The sequence below is a fragment of the Sparus aurata genome, chromosome 12 (genome assembly GCF_900880675.1).
Source record: "Sparus aurata chromosome 12, fSpaAur1.1, whole genome shotgun sequence".
Lineage (NCBI taxonomy): Eukaryota > Metazoa > Chordata > Actinopteri > Spariformes > Sparidae > Sparus > Sparus aurata.
This window is the reverse complement of record NC_044198.1, coordinates 26,690,627-26,704,525: the sequence shown is the minus strand read 5'-3', so window position 1 is coordinate 26,704,525 and position 13,899 is coordinate 26,690,627. Positions and strand designations below refer to the sequence as shown.

The 13,899-nt window shown below is 47.3% G+C and overlaps 2 protein-coding genes across 3 annotated transcripts in view; both read right to left on the bottom strand.

Moving 5' to 3' along the window:
* pitpnm2 (phosphatidylinositol transfer protein, membrane-associated 2) overlaps positions 1-13,899 on the bottom strand; it is a 46,244-nt gene that overhangs the window by 17,087 nt on the left and 15,258 nt on the right. For both annotated transcript variants that reach the window (XM_030435517.1, XM_030435516.1), the window contains exons 3-10: positions 6,553-6,767; positions 5,530-5,651; positions 4,886-5,119; positions 3,001-3,339; positions 2,412-2,507; positions 1,989-2,093; positions 1,842-1,906; positions 752-842 (exon numbers count right to left, since the gene is read on the bottom strand). In XM_030435517.1, coding sequence (XP_030291377.1) covers positions 752-842; positions 1,842-1,906; positions 1,989-2,093; positions 2,412-2,507; positions 3,001-3,339; positions 4,886-5,119; positions 5,530-5,651; positions 6,553-6,767 — 1,267 coding nt within the window. The remainder of the gene's footprint in view (positions 1-751; positions 843-1,841; positions 1,907-1,988; positions 2,094-2,411; positions 2,508-3,000; positions 3,340-4,885; positions 5,120-5,529; positions 5,652-6,552; positions 6,768-13,899) is intronic.
* Positions 6,932-9,519, bottom strand: LOC115592587 (tripartite motif-containing protein 16-like). Its single transcript, XM_030435519.1, has 2 exons — positions 7,897-9,519; positions 6,932-7,815 (listed from the first exon to the last, which is right to left on the bottom strand). The coding sequence occupies exons 1-2, from the start codon at positions 9,305-9,307 to the stop codon at positions 7,634-7,636; spliced, it is 1,593 nt and encodes a 530-aa protein (XP_030291379.1). The 5' UTR covers positions 9,308-9,519; the 3' UTR covers positions 6,932-7,633.

The window sequence follows — 13,899 nt, the reverse complement described above, 5'->3', positions numbered from 1 at the left end:
TAAGAGACTGGAAAGAATAAACCAACATGTGTGCACCACAGAAGGTTTTTATCTTTCACACCCTCAGATTTATCTTGTGTCACCTTGAGACCAAACTACTATTTTAGTTTGAAGCTTAAAAGAAAAGATCAACAGCCTCTGATTCTCAAGATCTAAGAGAAGACCAATATTCTCCTCCTTTAAACTCTTCTACTGAGGAGAGGCATCCTCCATGTTTAGCCGCTCTCTAACTGTGTCTGCTTTATCAGCAGGGGCGGTTCTAGGGGGGGGCCAACAGGGGCCAGTGCCCCCCCAACTCTGAGTCTGGACCCCCCTGTGGCCCCCCTGACAGGGAGTCTGCATTAATAATACAATGACAGATTTCTTGCAATGATTTTGTTCAGAAGGGAAAGGCAGAAATAAAGTGTCTCAGCAGTTTACTACCCAATCAAAATTGCTGAAATTGTAAACACTGCTTTGTCTGAATGAGGGATTTATCCTAGTTTCTGGTTTTGTATGTGCCCCCTAACAAAAAAGCCGGCCCCAACCTGACCCCCCTATTAAAACTGGTCTAGAACCACCACTGTTTATCAGAGAAAACAACTGAAACTGAAGGATCTTTTATGAAATCTGTAGTAAAAGTTGTGGCACCCAAACTGAGAAACACCTAACTGAAAGACGCTACAACCCTCTGCAGAGCTGGTGGTGACGCTCTGTAGGTTTGAGTCCATTGTTATCTTAAAACTATTGTTGTTATGTTGAGGTTTGGTACCAGAGCCGGTGTCCAGGATGTTGCCTCCATGCAGGACCAGGACCAGAACGTGAATTTTGGACGGCTGGAGACACTGCTGAGCTGAACAGTCCTGCAGGTGAGAGGACAGAAGACGGACAGGAAGGAAACAGGAAACAGGAAGGAAGGGTTAACAGGGAGGAAGGCAGGACAACATACTGAAATAATCAGTTAATAGATCAGTCGAGTGAAAAGATCGACATCATTCATGTCCGTCTAAGAAACACTGAATTCCACGTTCAATTCTACGTGACCAGTAACTTCAGTCTACTCTAATGTTCTGCTACATTTCTTCTAAGCTCTATAATCTCAACGTCTAATGTTTTTCTGCTCTCCTCAGTCAGAGGATCTCTGCGCTACCACACAACCTTTTTACGCTCCACTGACTCACATTTCGTTTTCTGATGGATTCGTGTCTTCTCCGTTTTGAGACGGGGCGCTGGGCACAAAGAGCAGGAACACACACTCACACAGTGTAACCTGGGAAAAGTCTTTTTTTAACCAGCCGCAAGAGCGTCAGCTGGTCCTGAAGATGCCTCAGACACTGAAGAAGTGTCTGTCTGTCTGTCTTTTTGGACAGATTTCTGTCAACATGAAACATCACAGGTGTGTAACGTGTGTTTACAGATTGGTGAGGTGAAGCTTGTTCCTGCAGCAGAGGAGGCTCCAGTTTCTGCACCAGAGTTCTGGGATTTGACTCAAACACTACTTTCTGTCCGAGTACTTCGAGTTTTAAAGTTTCAAGTAAAGAAACATGCAACCCACTGAGCAAAATCATGTCCCAAAGACGTCAACTGAACGTCTTTTCAACATTGACTATCGATCTCCCAGTGACGTCCTTACAGGGTTTAAATTTAAAGTTTTTACTGAGGTCGAGGCTCGGAGTTTTAATCCACTCTGTAGCTTTTGCCATCCTTGTAGAGGAAGGGGATGGAAAATTGTAATCTGAGTAGTAACTAGTAACTAAAGCTGTCAGACAAATTAAGTGGAAGAGAAAGTATGTCGTATGAGATGGAGGAGAATTATCTCCAAGCTATTTAATTATGGCTGTCAGTGATGAAAGAAACTGTACCTCCATCTGCCTCTCCTCGTTACTCATCCCAGCGTACTCTCCACCAGACTCCTGATACATTGTCTCTGTGGAAACAGACGAAGGTACAAAGGTAAGACTTCTTCTGCGTGTACGTCAGAGAGTTTCCAACAGAAAAACACCGCCTACCTTGTGCTTCGTCCACCTCTATCGTTTCTATCTTGTCCATCAGATCGTTGGAGCTCCACTTGGTCATCTCTTTGGCGAACATCTCCTCGTTGTCAGAAAAGTCCTCTGCAAGACACACAGCGCTGATATAAATCGACTGAAACACTTCAACATGTCAAAACAATCAGCCACGTAACACAAACCAGAGTCGAAGATGACTCAGGCAGACCTCAAACCTGCTGCAGGTCTCTGACTCGAGGTCACTAGGTGTATATATAAAACTAACATTGGGGAGTTTGTTGCCATGAGGAGGTGTGGGTCAAGGTTTCCTAACAGAATATTGTTTTGTAACAAGATAATCAGTGCAGACCTCTCTACTGCGCTCATACTGGGGATATGTAGATTTTTGTACAGCAGGAGGAAGAGGAGAACTGATGATTTTACCATGAGCATCGAAGAACTCGTCGTCTGTGCTGTCCTCTGAGTCTCGGGCGATGCTCTGCATCCTCCACTCTGAAATACTCTGGTGAGACGGACTCCCTGCAAACACACCGAACACAGCTGATGTTACTGATGGTAGTTTGTGGGCAGTGTTGTAAGAAGTACACACAATCCTACTTGAGTAAAAGTCCTGAAGTATCTGATATTAAATGTCCTCAAGTTTCAAAAGTACACGTAGAAGAAAAGCAGACATGTGCATGTTCTGATAAGCAGAGTGTGTTTTGTTTTGTTTTGTTTTTATCTGATTGGATAAAATAAATTAATTTCCAACATGTTACTGTAGCTGTGAGGCATCAGGGAGTAACTAGTAACTAAAGGAAATAAACAAACTAGTGAAGTAAAAGTACAATATGTGGCTGCAGAATCTCATGGAGTGGAACTGACTTCAGTGCATAAAGTAGCAGAAAATGGAAATACTCAAGTAAAGTACCTCAAAACTGGACTTGCACAGTACTTGAGTAAACCTACTTAGTTACACTTCATCAGCAGTGAAATGAACCTCAGCTGATCATGATGTCACGCTGCTCCTCACCTCCTCTCTTTGAGGACCTGTTGGAGGATCTGGAGGACGTGGACCACTGCTTGGTGAGCTCCCCTCGAGTCTCCAGCGAGTCTCCCAGTTTTGCTCCTCCTCCTTCGGCCTCTGCGGTCGACCCGGCGGTCTCAGCTCCGGGCTCCTGGTCCTGGCTGACGGAGGAGCCGTTGGTCTCCGCTCCACCCTCCTCGTTGAGGCTGTAGTGGGCCATCTTCTTAGCCAGAGCCAGCTGCGTCTCCAGCTCCAGCTGCCGGATGTCCTCGATGGTCAGGCCGTACCACTCGTCCTGCCAGCACCACGCCTGCCGGTGGGCTCGGACCATCACCTTACGGAGGCCTGGAGGGACAGAAACCAGAATCATTTCATTATTAACTCATTGCTAAAAATGAAACTGCTGCCTCATGTACATTTTTACATATTTTCTCGTAGCAGAATTATTCTGCTGCGCTCGGCTCTCAACCGCCAAACAGATCTTGATCTCAGCGATATTATCCGATTAAGAGAAGTGTCGTATGAAAATAAGACTCCAAAAAAGAACAAAAAGACTGGAGGAAAACGTCTGAAAGGTGATCTGTCAGAGCAGATTTAATTCTCATCAACGTCGTCCTCTTGATGAACCAAACAAGCACCAGCTGGTTATTAAACCTGAACCCTCCGAGCGGGTCGTGATTAAAACATCGCGCCTGCCAATAAAAGACGAAATTAGCAACCAGAAAGAGTTATTCTATTAATACCGGGTGAAAATGACCACTGACACATTCTGACGTTACTCATAAAAGTTTAAATTGTTGAATGGATGATGTGAAATAGAATAAAGCGTCTGTGTGACGATAATCAATCAATAATAAGAGTCCGGCTGGATGCAGATGAGATGAAGGTTCAGAGTAGAAGCTGCAGATGAAATTAACATGAAAATAAAGATTCTTGTTGAATTGGCAGTGAATGAGGAAACAAAAACACACTGTGGTTGATGTTTCTGTCGATGACACGCCGGAGTGAGAACGCCGTGAAGAAGAGCAGCTGCTGCTCGGTTAGTAAACGCTGTGAGGAGAGCAGAGGCCTGCGAGAGTCTGCAAACATCTTAAATCACAGCAGTGACACAGAAACAGTCCGACGCCGGCAGGAAATGAATCCAGCCTGCTGTTTTATCTCAGCCAGACAGACACTTTCTCTGCGCTCCCGCCTCTCCAACAGGCATCCTCAACATTTCCATTCATTTGATTTACCTGTCGTCCAACTATTCCTCACACTTACCTTGTTCATTTCACCATTCATGACTACAGAGATCAGCTCTGTTGTCTTCTTATGGTCCACTAGTTAATCACTGTTTGAAAAATCATTAGAAGCTCTGAATTTTCTATTATTGTTAATTCATTTTCTGGATTACTTTCAACATTTTCAGTGTCATCAGTGACTTTCTGGATTATCTCTCGTTTTCAGGGTGTTTCTTTTTAACTTCACTACATTTTTCTCCAATAATTTCAGTTTTCTACTGGTGAGACGTGGTTATAGCGCCGCTGCGGTCTTCACTGACTTTTCTGGATTATAATAATTATTAATGTTCTTTTAATCTTTGGCTCTGACTCTGTTTTTTCCCAATATTTGGGGGATTTTTGCCAAATGCTCATCTTTCATGGTTTATTATTTATTCATTCATAACTTTTCTGGGTAAAGTTTGTCTGAACTTTTTCAGGACTATTCCTAAACTTTCAAAATTAGTCAATTAAATCTATAACATCTCCTGACTTTTCCCTCATTTTCAGGATCTGCCTGACTTTTAAAGGTTATTTCCGATTTTGTAAGCAAGACTTTACTCCGAGAAAGAGACAAGATGAAAATAAATTGATTTGAAGGTGACGGTGTCAAAGAGTGCCACACTTACCCACGTCGTGTATGAAGCGCTCGATCTTGGACTGCATGCCCCAGTATCTGAACTCCACTTTGCAGAGCTTGTAGGCACACATGACCGGGCTCTGCCCATGGTTCTGGTTGATCTCCTCGATCCAGTCGTCTGACAGCGGACCCCGTTTGGTCTTGATGGACTGATACAGCTTCGGGTCTTCTTCCACCAGGTACTCGTGAGGAGGGATGTAGTCCTTCACGATGTCTATGGGGTCTGCGAGGGGCACAAAGTTATAAAGAATCACACGAATGCTGCGCTGATGCAGACGTGAGCAGCAGGACAGATCAGTCACCACGTCCCGACTGAACACCTGCCTCAAGGTGTGTGTGTGTGTGTGTGTGTGAGACAGACAGTGTGTGTGTGTGTGTGTGTGTGTGTGTGTGTGTGTTATGTAATCACTCCCTGCAGGGAATGTGTCTGGAGCAGACTGCACACTTTTCCTGCAGCCTGGTGAGTTTTAGTATTCAGAGGCTCAACACGAGCGCTCTCTCTCCACAGTCTGCACTCCGCTGCATCACACTGTCTTTGTTTTCTCTGCTAATAACATCGTGTGAATCTGACTCCTGATTCTCGACTTGAGAGGAGACGACAACAGGCCGGTGTGTGTGTGGTGACAGACTCACCTACAGTCCTCTGTCTCTTTTCAGCAGCGGACATGTTGAAGACGTCCACTTGATTTCCAGTATCTGGTTTGTAATACGTCTCGATGTCTATAGAGAATTTCTCCACAAAGGGGCAGGTGTACCTGAGAGACAAAACAGAGACGGATGTTTACAAGTGCAGAGTCACCAAAAAAAATAACACTAAACAAATTAGCATCCGATGAATAACAGATGAGCCGATAGAAGTGAGGATAGGACATGAGATGCAGCTGATAACTGATAATCACCTTCTTTTCATGGCTGATACCAATAAGATAACCAATGATATATAACAATATTATAAATATTCACTGAGCATGTTCAGAATGTCCTCTGGTCTCTGTTGTATTCCTGATGTAGACTCTTAGCTACCGTTTGTCCTGGTGAGCAAGTTTAAGTGTTGGACAGGTCGCATGGACAGAATTTTGTTTTTTTAATGGTACAAAAACATATCTCTATGAGTGTGTAAAAGGCCTGAAACTCGACACTATGCATCACATATTCTTCTTCATTACTGGCTCCTGATTTTTATCAATGTCTATGTGGGAAACAAAGTTTACAGCAGGTGACGTCCTGCAAATCTAATCTATTAGAAATAAGAATCGCTGCCACGCTCATAAAAATATCTTGCTGGTCTGATGAAGCAGTCAGGCTGGTCGAGCTGGAGGAGCTAAGTAACCTTTGAGAAGATACAATCTCAGCAAATGTGGCTCAAAGTTGGCAGCAGTGTGTGCAGTAAATGAAAAAGTGATTATTCAGCTGAAATTGTTCCAAATAAAGAAACGGCTCCATCAGCAGAATCAGCTGAATGTTATTTCATTCGTTTAATTTATGAATCTAGAAGCTGTATAATAAAAACCATTAACGTTTTATCGCTGAGAGTTTCGGTGTTTCTACTTTAGGTAAGGCCAGCCGCCTGACATCAGCTGATGTAATGTGTGCGTATCACAGAGCAAATGTTTTCAACATGTGATGAATCATTCTCCTGATGTGTGGCGGTCTCACCGGGTTCGCGTGTAGGGGTAGGCGTTCCAGGACTCCTCCTCCACTCGAAGGGCAGCTTGAGGCAGGATGGCACAGAACCAGGACGGGATGTGTTTGCCGATGTGATAGACCTTGTGCGTGTACTGACCCGAGCCTCCCGGGCCGTCCTCGTAGGGCTTGTTCTCCAGGATCTCCACGCCGCTGCCCTCGCCACAGCTCTCCTCTCTGCTCTTTTTCTGCAGGATGGCAGCACAGAGGGAGGTGATACACTGTTTGTTTCACAGGTGAAGGTTTGATCCTATAATTGTGCTTTTATTTGTGCATAATCATCACAGGAGCAGGAAGAAGAAAAACCAGTATGAGCTGCTCTTTTCTTAATAATAACACCAGATACTGTAGATACTGATGGACATCATTTTATTGTGCACTTCTAATAATTTCCCACGACTGATAAAGTTTTCAAATCAAATCAACCATTAAATTTCATCACGTGCGACCTGATAAACAGTCTGTTGCTGTGTTTTCTTTCATCCACCTTGTTAATAAATCTTATTTCTCTTTTCTCTGACAAATACAAAGGTTTAGTACGAGTCACAGACGAGAATGAGTAAACAAAACAAAATATGAAGAGAATCAAAATCTGAACCGTCTTTTGTTCATAACAGTAAAACATGGACACACTTTCCAGTTTGTTCATATGTCCCGTCAGTAAAGTCTGTTAAACGACTCTTGTTCAATGATTTAATGAACAGATTCACTTCATCCACACAATCAGTTTGTTGGAGCAGAATCTCAGCTATGTACAAGCAAATAATGAAGCATCTCCTTATTGATTATGATCATGTGAACTGAAGTCATCAGGAGCAGCGAGAGCCTCCGTGGCTGAACAGACACAGGAAGGAGCGCCGCCTGAAGAAAGTCCAACATTTACAGAACAACAAGAAGACGTCAAAGTACCGCCCACAATGTTTGATTGACAGGTGATCTGTGTGCAGTGAAGAAATGCCACAACAATCAGCTCTCAGCAACAATGATGGAAACACAACAAGTCTGAAGAAATGAAACACACAATTTAACCCACTGACCCTGAAATGACTTCAGTCTATTTGAGTTTACAAAACTCAGCAGAGTCTCCAGACCAGCCGAACCAAAGTCCAGCATAGAGAGGCTGAGTGAATGTGGTCTGGACTCTGTGGAGGAGAGTCATGGTGTCAGAGATGCTGTAGAAGGACAGAATACCTGCACTGTGATCCAGGTACACTCCAACTCTGGAGGACCGAGGACCTGAGACAGGAGTTTGGACTTTGTTGTGATAAAACTTATAACTGTCTGTGTCACAATATAATGACCAAGATGTGTCATTACATCCAAATTCACATTCATCTACATCCCCTGCTCTGCTGATGTTCTTGTATGCGACTGCTACACCAACTCCATCTCCTCTCCTCTCCACCTCCCAGTAACAACGTCCAGTCAGACTCTCTCTACTCAGGACCTGCTCCCACTCAGTGAATCTGTCTGGATGATCAGAATAAGACTGTTGTAGACTCATCCTTGTTGCTTTTCTGTCCCCCTCAGATAATAACAGATATGTGTGTGCTGTGTTTGGATCCAGTGTGATTTCACATGAATATATTAAGAAGTCAGCTCTGGTCTTGTTCTCTGGTTGTGGCATTAAAACATCCACTTGAGTCTCTGTCAGTGAGATGTTTGTCCATGTCTCTCTCAGGACGTCCTGTAGTTTGTCTCTGACCTCTGACACAGCTGCTGTCACATCCTCAAAGTACTTGAGAGGACGGATATTGATGCTGGATGAGTGTGTAGACTCACTGAGTGCTGACAGTGAGGGGTAGTTGTGTAGAAACTGGTTGTGATCCTCTGTGTGTGAGAGCTTCTTCAGCTCAGCATCTTTCCTCTTCAGCTCAGTGATCTCCTGCTCCAGCTTCTCCTGAAGCTCTTTGACTCGACTCACTTCAGTTTCCTGCTGGGATCTGACCTGCTGCTTCACATCAGAGCGTCTTTTCTCCATGAGACGGATCAGCTGGGTGAAGATCTTCTCACTGTGCTCCACTGCTTTATCAGCAGAGCCATTGATGGCCTCCACCTCCTGTTGAAGCAGCTTCACATCTTCCTCTCTGTCCTGGATTCTCTGCTGGATGTTGTGTCGACTCCCCTCCAGCTCTCTCTGCCTCTCAGTCCTCTCTGCTGCAGCTGACACTGTGTCGTGGCCTTTATGTTCCTCCACAGAGCAGAGATAACAGATACACTGCTGATCAGTACGACAGAACATCTTCATCACCTCATCATGACGAGAGCAGATGTTCTCCTGGAGCTTCTCTGACGGCTCCACCAGCTTGTGTTTCTTTAATGGAGCCACATCATGATGAGGCTGGAGGTGTTTCTCACAGTAAGAGACCAGACACTGCAGACAGAACTTAACTGCTCTCAGTTTCCTCCCAGTGCAGAAATCACAGGCCGCATCTTCAGGTCCAGCATAGCAGAGATCAGCAGGAGCAGCTTGGAGTCCAGTCTTCTTCAGCTCCTCCACTAAAACTGCTAACATGGTGTTTTTCAGCAGCTCAGGCCTCGGTATGAAGCTCTTCCTGCACTGAGGGCAGCTGTAGATCCCCTTCTCATCCTCTGTGTCCCAGTGGTCTTTAATACAGTTCTTGCAGTAGCTGTGTCCACAGGGAGTAGTCACCGGATTCTTCAGTAGATCCAAACAGATCAGACAAGAGAAAGTCTCTCGGTCCAGCTGAGCTGCTTTCTGCGCCATTTCACCCCTCGAGGACAAGGACTGCCTGAGTTTCACTCCCTGACAACTGAAACTAGTCTGAGCTCTGATTTTAACAGTGTGTTTGTGCGGCAAATGAAACCTGTCAGACCAGTTACGCCCATCCACAAACTGTAGGGGAGGGACAAAGTGGAGCTGCTGTGTGAGAGGAGGAAGAAAAGGGAGGGCTGATCGAGCTGTAACTCACACAGGACGAGAAGCAGCTCTGTAATTCTGAACTTTGTTTTTTCTTCGACAACAAAGCCTCAGTTAAAACCTGCTCCACATTTGAAAACATCAACATTTTTAGTTGTAAAATATATCTTGGCTCCTCAGGATTTGCTAACTCTTCCTGTGATTTGGCTCACTTTTCTCTTCACAGTTAAAAAGATATTCAAGGTATCTTTACAGCGACAGCTTGACTTTACCCTATTGGCTTTCTGGGGGTCAAGATTAGACAAGCATAAAAAAAAGATTCCAGAGTTCAACACAAAACACCAGCCATCAGTGATTCAACAATAAACAACAAGAGAGATAAATTGAGTGTGTTACAATGTTCATTTTCTCAAGAATGATTCCAGAGTGAACCCTCTTCCCAAACAGAAAATAAACCCAACATCCAAGATGCTGTCAGAGTTTCTTCCGGTCCCAGTCAGCATGTGGAAGTGCAGCTACAGGCTAATGCTAAGTTAGCTGTGTCTGTGAAGTGTTGTTTATTTATTTATTTATTTACTGAATTATTTCCTTCCTTCGGATTTGCACAAGTAGTCGTGGGTGGAGAGAACAAAATAGTGGGAGAATCGCAGATTGACTTTGAAGATGAAAATGTAACGCGTGTTGTCGATGAGCCGGGTGGGTGGCGGGCGTTCAGCTGGAGGGCTGAGGTCACTGGAGGACACGGGTTTGATTTGTGACACATGAAAGGTGGGGTGCACAGGTAGGGGGAACGAAGAGATGCTTTACTCCTAGCACACACCACACAAGCTGCCACAAACCCTCCCATGTCTCTGGCTTAGTCCGGCCACCAGAAATGTTGGCGGAGGAACTGTAATGTCTGCTGGGCTCCGGGGTGAGAACTTAACTTAGAGGAGTGTCCCCACTGAAGCACCTGGGAAGGAACTTTCTCCGGTACGAATAGACAATTAGGAGGACCGGTGCCGGGGTCAAGATGAATGTGTTGGGCCGTCTGTACGATGGACTCAATCTCCTAGGTAACGGCTCCAAGTTGGAGAACGGGGGCATGTGTGAATAACATTTTTAATCTTCTAAAGGGGTCAGCAGCGGGGGGGCCAGGTGAAGGGTGAGTTGGGGGAAGTTAGTTGAGTGAGGGGAGCGGTGACATGGCTAAAGTCGTGAATGAATCTCCAGTAGAAATTAGCGAAACCCAGGAATTTTTGGATCTTTATCGGTTGGCTGAATCCATCCTTGAGCAATGACCCAATCCCCAGACAGTGACTCTAGCCATGGGGACATGGAATGTTACTTCGCTGGGGGGTAAAGAGCCTGAGCTACTGCAGGAGGTTGAGCGGTACCGGCTAGAGATAGTCAGGCTCACCTCCACGCACAGTCTGGGCTCTGGAACCCAACTCCTTGAGAGAGGCTGGACTCTTTTCTACTCTGGAGTTGCCCGCGGTGAGAGGCGGCGAGCTGGTGTGGGCTTGCTTATAGCTCCCCAGCTCAGCCGCCATGTGTTGGAGTTCACCCCAGTGAACGAGAGGGTCGCCTCCCTGCGCGTTGTTTTGGCTTATGGGCAGAACAGCAGTGCAGAGTACCCGGCCTTCTTGGAGGCCCTGGGAGGGGTACTGGAGAGCGCTCCAACCGGGAACTCCGTCGTTCTACTTGGGGACTTCAACACTCACGTGGGCAGCAACAGTGTTACCTGGAGGGGTGTGATTGGGAGGAACGGCCTCCCCGATCTGAACCAGAGTGGTGTTTTGTTACTGGACTTCTGTTTTAGTCACAGTTTGTCCATAACAAACACCATGTTCAAGCATAAGGGTGTCCATATGTGCATGTGGCACCAGGACACCCTAGGACGGAGGTCAATGATCAACTTTGTAGTCGTGTCATCTGACCTCCGGCCGTATGTCTTGGACACTCGGGTGAAGAGAGGGGCTGAGCTGTCAACTGATCACCACCTGGTGGTGAGTCGGATCCGCTGGCAGGGCCAAACGTATTGTGAGGGTCTGCTGGGAGCGTCTGGCGGAATCCTCTGTCAGGGAGGTCTTAAATGCCACCTCCGGGAGAGCTTTGACCAGATACCGAGGGAGGCTGGGGACATTGAGTTTTCTCTCCACTTCCATTGTTGACACGGCTGTCCGGAGCTGTGACTATAAGGTCTCCGGTGCCTATCGTGGCGGCAATCCCCGAACCCAGTGGTGGACCTCAAAAGTAAGGGATGCTGTCAAGTTGAAGAAGGTTTCCTATAGAGCCTGGTTGGCTCGGGGGACTCCTGAGGCAGCTGACGGGTACCAGCAGGCCAAGTGTGCAGCAGCACGGGCGGTCACGGAAGCTAAAACTCAGGTCTGGGAAAAGTTCGGGGAGGCCATGGAGGAGGACTACCTGTCAGCCTCAAAGAAATTCTGGCAAACCGTCCGGCACCTCATGGGGGGGAAGCAGACCTCCACCAACGCTGTTTACAGTAGAGGTGGGGAGCTGTTGACCTCAACTGGGGACATTGTCGGGCAGTGGAAGGAATACTTCGAGGATCTCCTAAATCCCACTGACAGGCCTTCCATAGAGGAAGCAGAGGCTGGGGAGTCAGAGGTTGACTCATTCATCACTCAAGCCGAAGTCACTGAGGTAGTCCGGTAGCTTCTCAGTGGCAAGGCACCGGGGGTGGATGAGATCCGCCCTGAGTACCTCAAGTCTCTGGATGTTGTGGGGCTGTTTTGGCTGACACGCCTCTGCAGCATCGCGTGGCAGTCGGGGACAGTGCCTCTGGACTGGCAGACCGGGGTGGTGGTCCCCCTTTTCAAAAAGGGGGACCGGAGGGTGTGTTCCAACTATCGGGAGATCACACTCCTCTGCCTCCCTGGGAAAGTCTATTCCAGGGTACTGGAGAGGGGAATTTGGCTGATAGTCAAACAGGACACGGTTTTCATCCTGGCCGTGGAACACTGGAACAGCTCTATACCTTCTGCAGGGTGCATGAGGGTTCATGGGAGTTTGCCCAACCAGTCCACATGTGCTTTGTGGACTTGGAGAAAGCACCGTGTCCCTTGTGGCATTCTGTGGTAGGTGCTCCAGGAGTACGGGGTCGGAGGCCCTCTGTTAAGGGCTGCACGGTCCTTGTACGACCGGAGCAGGAGCTTGGTTCGCATTGCCGGCAGTAAGTCAGACCTGTTCCCAGTGCATGTTGGACTCTGGCAGGGCTGCCCTTTGTCACCGGTTCTGTTCATTATTTTCATGGACAGAATTTCTAGGCGCAGCCACGGGCCGGAGGGGATCTGGTTCGGGAGCCACTGTATTTCATCTCTGCTTTTCGCAGATGATGTTGTCTTGTTGGCTCCTTCAAGCCAGGACCTCCAGCACGTCCTGGGGCGGTTTGAAGCCGAGTGTGAAGCGGCTGGGATAAGAACCAGCACCTCCAAGTCCAAGGCCATGGTTCTTGACCGGAAAAAGGTGGCCTGCTCCCTCCGGGTTGGGGGAGAGTTCCTGCCTCAATTGGAGGAGTTTAAGTATCTTGGGGTCTTGTTCACGAGTGAGGCAAGGATGGCGCGTGAGATTAACAGGCGGATCGGTGCAGTGGCCGCAGTAATGCGGTTGTTGCATCAGTCTGTCGTGGTGAAGAGAGAGCTGAGCCGAAAGGCGAAGCTCTTGATTTACCAGTCAATCTACGTTCCTATCCTCACCTATGGCCATGAACTTTGGGTCATGACCGAAAGAATAAGATCCCGGATACAAGCGGCCGTAATGAGTTTCTTCCGCAGGGTGGCGGGGCACTCCCTTAAAGATAGGGTGAGGAGCTCTGTCACCCGGGAGGAGCTCGGAGTAGAGCCGCTGCTCCTCCACATCGAGAGGAGAGCTGGAAGAAGTGTCCGGGGAGAGGGCGGCTGAAGGTGCCTAGAGAGCGGCGTGGTGGTTATCCGCTCAGAGGGGCGCAGATCAGGCAGTGGGCTTGTAGTCGAGCTGGAGCACTGCGTGGTCGAGCTGCTCAGAGGAGCACAGGGCAGGTGGAGTGCTGCAGCTGGGCTGAGGAGACACATATTGCCGGATCGCTCGGACAAGCGCAGGGCAGGTGCAGTGCTGCAGAGGTGATGGGGCAATGGTTCACTGGAGCGGAGTTGTAGGTTGTTTGGAACTCAGGAGGACACCAGTGTGGTTCACGAAATCATCTGGCAGCAGGTAGTGTGATGTCCAAGGCTTTTAAACGGGCTCTGATTGTTGATCTGCTGCTGGTGCGTGTGCAAGCAGACAAAAAACACACAAGCACAAAAATACAACACACACACACACACACACATACACTGCAGCCATAAGATCGTGACAGTTTCGTCTGAACAGGCAGGAAGGCAAATTAAATGAATGAGTAATTAGAAGAACCTTTCCTTCCATTCCAAGTTCTGGTGGTAAATGTGGGGGTGAGAGCTAAT

Bases quoted from the DNA above. Each gene is read 5' to 3' on its own strand.
- LOC115592587 (XM_030435519.1), bottom strand. From the start codon at position 9,307: ATGGCGCAGAAAGCAGCTCAGCTGGACCGAGAGACTTTCTCTTGTCTG. The intron at 7,816-7,896 runs GTAATGACACAT...CTCCTGTCTCAG, and splicing joins AGATGAATGTGAATTTGGAT to GTCCTCGGTCCTCCAGAGTT.